At 36.5% G+C, this 4,402-nt stretch overlaps 1 protein-coding gene across 1 annotated transcript; it reads right to left on the bottom strand.

The window, feature by feature from the left end:
* Positions 1-3,513: 3,513 nt before the first annotated feature.
* On the bottom strand, positions 3,514-4,056 carry LOC143533828 (uncharacterized). Its single transcript, XM_077028481.1, has one exon. It carries the CDS (start codon positions 4,054-4,056, stop codon positions 3,514-3,516), a length of 543 nt encoding a protein of 180 aa, XP_076884596.1.
* Between the last annotated feature and the right edge of the window lie 346 nt (positions 4,057-4,402).

Genomic DNA, 4,402 nt, shown 5'->3' with positions numbered 1-4,402 from the left:
TTAGTTTAGTAGAAGCCATTATAAGTGTCAAAATTAATTTTTCAAGATAAGAATATCTGGATTCAGCATCTAGTAGGCTTTTACTTACATAATATATTGGATGTTGTTGACCTTCGTGATCTTTGACTAGGATAGCACTTATTGCACTCCCCGAAACGGCTAAGTACAAAGAAAGTGGTCCACCATCAACTGGCTTCATCAGTAGTGCTGCTGAGGACAAGTATTCCTTCAAGGATACCAGCGCCCTTTCTTACTTATCTACCTATTCGAACTTCTGATTCTTCCTCATGATATCGTAGAAGTCTTTGCACTTCTCTGAAGATCTTGAGATAAACCTGTTGAGAGCTGCTATTCTTCCAGTTAATCTTTGGACGTCTTTGACGCTTATTGGTGATTTGATATCCAGGATAGCCTTGATCTGCTTGGGGCTTGCTTTTATTCCCCTTTTAGTGACCATGTATCCTAGGAATTTTCCTGCTTTGACTCCAAAGTGGCACTTGGCAGGATTCAACTTCATGTTGCACTTATCCAGGATATCAAATGTTGTTGCCAAGTCTTTGAGATGATCCCCAGCTCTTCTTGATTTTACCACCATGTTGTCTATGTAGACTTCCATTGTGTCCCCCAGTTGGTCTTTGAACATCATGTTGACTAGCCTTTGGTATGCTGCACCTTCTATGTACTTATCAAGGATATCAAATGTTGTTGCCAAGTCTTTGAGATGATCCCCAGCTCTTCTTGATTTTACCACCATGTTGTCTATGTAGACTTCCATTGTGTCCCCCAGTTGGTCTTTGAACATCATGTTGACTAGCCTTTGGTATGTTGCACCTGCATTTTTTAGTCCAAAAGGCATTGCAATATCTTCCTATATAATTAAAAAAATAGGATTTTAGATAGCCTTCACCATATTGATTTAAAATGCCACATGGCATTCACAAAGCTTTCTTTTATCCACTTGGCACTTCAAACACCATTTTAGATATGTGGGTTATGAAACGGGTTTGGCAGGATCCAGGTATGTTTTAACCCGATTTCATTATTGCAAATCACACTCTCAGTCCATTTGTTCTCTCTAAGAAACCCTAGATAAACAAAGTTTACTCTCAAGCAACGATGAAGTGCAAATCAAGTGCTGCAACCAAATCCCTTAATCAAGGTTTCTTAATTATTTTTACTATTTAATTAATTATTATTCTTCAATAGAGATTAATTTTGCTAAACACTACGCTTATAAACCCATAATTAGCCATTGATTATTTATTGATTAATCGATTTTGATTTTAATGAATTGGACAATCGATTGATTATTTCTTGATTAGTGATTGTTTTTTTATTTTAATTTGATGAGCTGGACACTTTCTGGATCTTTTGGTAACATTTGAATTGCTTTTCTTCATGATTTGATCCTTGGATGCTGTTTACTGAAAATATATTATCATTTGTAGTAGGGTTACATAACTTACACGTTTACAGTTTCAATAAGAAATAAGTAGGGAAATTATATTTAAAATTAGTTGACCTAGGTGTACCGATTTCATTAATTTGATTGATTGTTGCAGGGCGTTAACAGCCGAGTCAATTTTATGATCCAATTATCCAATCACAATCGATATGGTTTCCTTTTAATTAGGAAGTTATTAAAATCATATCAACTGATTTTTTAAATCAATTTGTAGAGAGATTAAACATCCGCATAATGAAATTTGTTTAATTAAATATAATAATTTAAGATATGTTGTCAAGTATGGTTATAAATTATAATTAGTTAAACTTTTAGAGTTTTAGGCAGTGATTGGGAGTTGGGGCGCGGGTGCTAACAGGGTAGGCGTCTAGAAGTCTAAGTGCAATTCAATTTTGCGGTTACTTAGTTCACCATTGCATCATGCATTGGGCATTCTTTCAAAAAGCCTTTGGACTTGCTTTTGATGATTTTTTGAGAGGTGGACAATTAGTGGATATAGAGTTTACTCCTTTTGATATAGATTTTTATAGTTTTTCTGCTGTCACCATTTTATATCATAATGTTATGTTTGTTGCAGGTAAGTTAGCTTACGGACTTTATTGCTCTACCAGTTTATATAACACCAAAAAGGTGTTTTTTTCTAGATATTATTAGGCAAGTTTCTAAAACTTTCAACAAATTTTTTCATCAAATGGTCCTACCGATATAACAGATCTCAGGTTGTTTTCTTTGATTCTGATTGATCTGTAATGTCTTTAGACAGTGTTGATTACGTCAGTTGAGTTATGTAACGAGACACCATCAGATAGAAACACTTTTTTTTCAGTTTTAATTATGTTTAAAAACAATTAGTTTGGTCTATGAAAAACATTTAATCAAATAGTCAGTTTTGGGTTTGTCCGATTATGTAGGTTATTTCAGTTACAGGCATGTTCCGGTTTCATGCACACCCGCCAAAAATCGTCTCAGTCGTAAGTAAATGTATTAAAATTTTAAAATTATTTTCTTTTATTCACTCTTTTTTGCAGCATGCTTTTACATGGTTTTGCCTTTAGTGAACAAAGAACTTTATTAAGTGGTCATAACTCATAATCGGCAGAGTAGCAGAGTAGCTATTTGAAATGTTAAACGGTTGTTCAATCATTGGTAGCAGGTGGTGTAAAATTGAAAATTAGTTAATTTTTGACATTTTATTAGTTAAGCATGATTTTTTTAGTATGGTTGACTCTGTGTGGTTCAGCAACTGGTGTATAAATATAAATATGAGGATTTGCCAAGAATGGTAATTTAGGAATTTTGGATTCTCAAAATTTGGAAAAATAATCTATTCAGCATGGAATCGATAAATAGATTTGACTTTTTTGTTTTTGTAATTATTTAAACTTTTATATTTGATTTTTTTTTCAATTCGTTTATTACCAACCCGTGGGTTCTAACCTAGTAACAATATATACCTGTGGGAGTCATGAAAGCTATATCTTCTTGATCTGAAGGCTCCATTTGGATTTGTTGGAATCCCGAGGATGCATCCATGAAGGTAAGTATCTCGTGACCAGTAGTTGCATCCACCATTGAATCAATGTGTGGGAGTGGAAAGGGGTCTTTTGGACAGGCCTTATTTAGGTCTGTGAAGTCCACACACACTCTCCATTTCCCATTCTTCTTCTGGACTACAACTAGGTTGGCCAACCATCTAGGATAATGGACTTCTCTTATCATCTTGGTTTTGAGTAGCTTCTTACTTCTTCTTGTATGATGATGTTTCTTTCAGGAGCAAACTTTCTTCGCTTTTGATGCACCAGCCTGAAAGAGTTATCTATACCAAGTTTATGAGTAATAATAGACTTAGAGATACCTGCCATATCCTTATGTTTCCAGGAGAAGGTAGAAGCTCTTTTCCTTAAGAAGTATATCAATCCTTGCTCGATATCCTCAGGCATACCTGATCCTAACAAAACTTTGATCTCAGTATCCTGAGGATCCAAGGATACTTCCTTCACATCTTGATCCCTAGCTTGCAGGACCTCCCCTAGTTGTTTCTGTAATTGTTATGCTGGAGTAAGCTTCGCAACCGACTTCATTGATGATAAATAACAATCTTTGGCGTTCTGTTGAAGGCTTTCAGTCTTGATAACCCCCCAAGAACTTGGAAGTTTTACACACTGATGATAAGTTGAGGGTACTGCCTTCATGTCATGGATCCATGGCCTGCCTAAGATCACATTACAATAAGACAATGAGTCAATAACAAAAAAATTTTGTAGAGAGTTTACTCCCTCTATGTACACTGGAAGTTTGATATCTCCCAATGTATTCTTGGTTTCCCCACTGAACCCTACGAGGACTGAGGATCTCGGGATAATCTCAGATTCTGAGATTTCCATTTTCTTCAAAGCATCTAGTTGGATGATGTTTACGGAGCTCCCACCATCAATAAGTATCCTGCGCACAAAACAGTTAGCTATCCATAAAGTAATTAACAAACCGTCATGGTGGGGGTCCTGAAGATCACATCGATCCTCCTCTTCGAAGGATATAATCTTTTGGGTGGTCAATGTGGAGATACGGAGAGGTCTTTCTCCGTTATCCATCTTTGTTTCTTTGGAACGCTTCTTGGCAACTGAGTATGAGGTTCCACAAATGTCTGAACCTCCCGAGATAAAGGCAACGACCTTTGCTCCGGTTGGTGGAGAGGGTGCCCTTTCAGGTATCTTGGCAGGATCCTGACTCTTGTTCTCATTTCTTCCAAACAGTTCCTTTAGGTACCCTCTGCTGAGAAGGTATCATGTTTCCTTCCGAAGTGCTATACAATCGTCAGTGCGATGACCAAAGTCTTCACGAAATGCACACCATTTGGACTTGTCTTTGCTGGATCCGGACTTTTCATTTTTCTTGGGCCATCTAGCCTTGTCACCTAAATCCTGCATGGCACATATC

This window comes from Bidens hawaiensis, unplaced genomic scaffold (assembly GCF_021521415.1).
Source record: "Bidens hawaiensis isolate Kalapana, Puna unplaced genomic scaffold, B.hawaiensis_p1.1 tig00009922_1, whole genome shotgun sequence".
Lineage (NCBI taxonomy): Eukaryota > Viridiplantae > Streptophyta > Magnoliopsida > Asterales > Asteraceae > Bidens > Bidens hawaiensis.
The sequence above is the reverse complement of the archived record's forward strand: the minus strand, read 5'-3'. Positions and strand labels throughout refer to the sequence as shown.

What these genes read in the sequence shown, in the direction of transcription:
- LOC143533828 (XM_077028481.1), bottom strand. Translation starts at nt 4,056, where the DNA reads ATGGATAACGGAGAAAGACCTCTCCGTATCTCCACATTGACCACCCAA.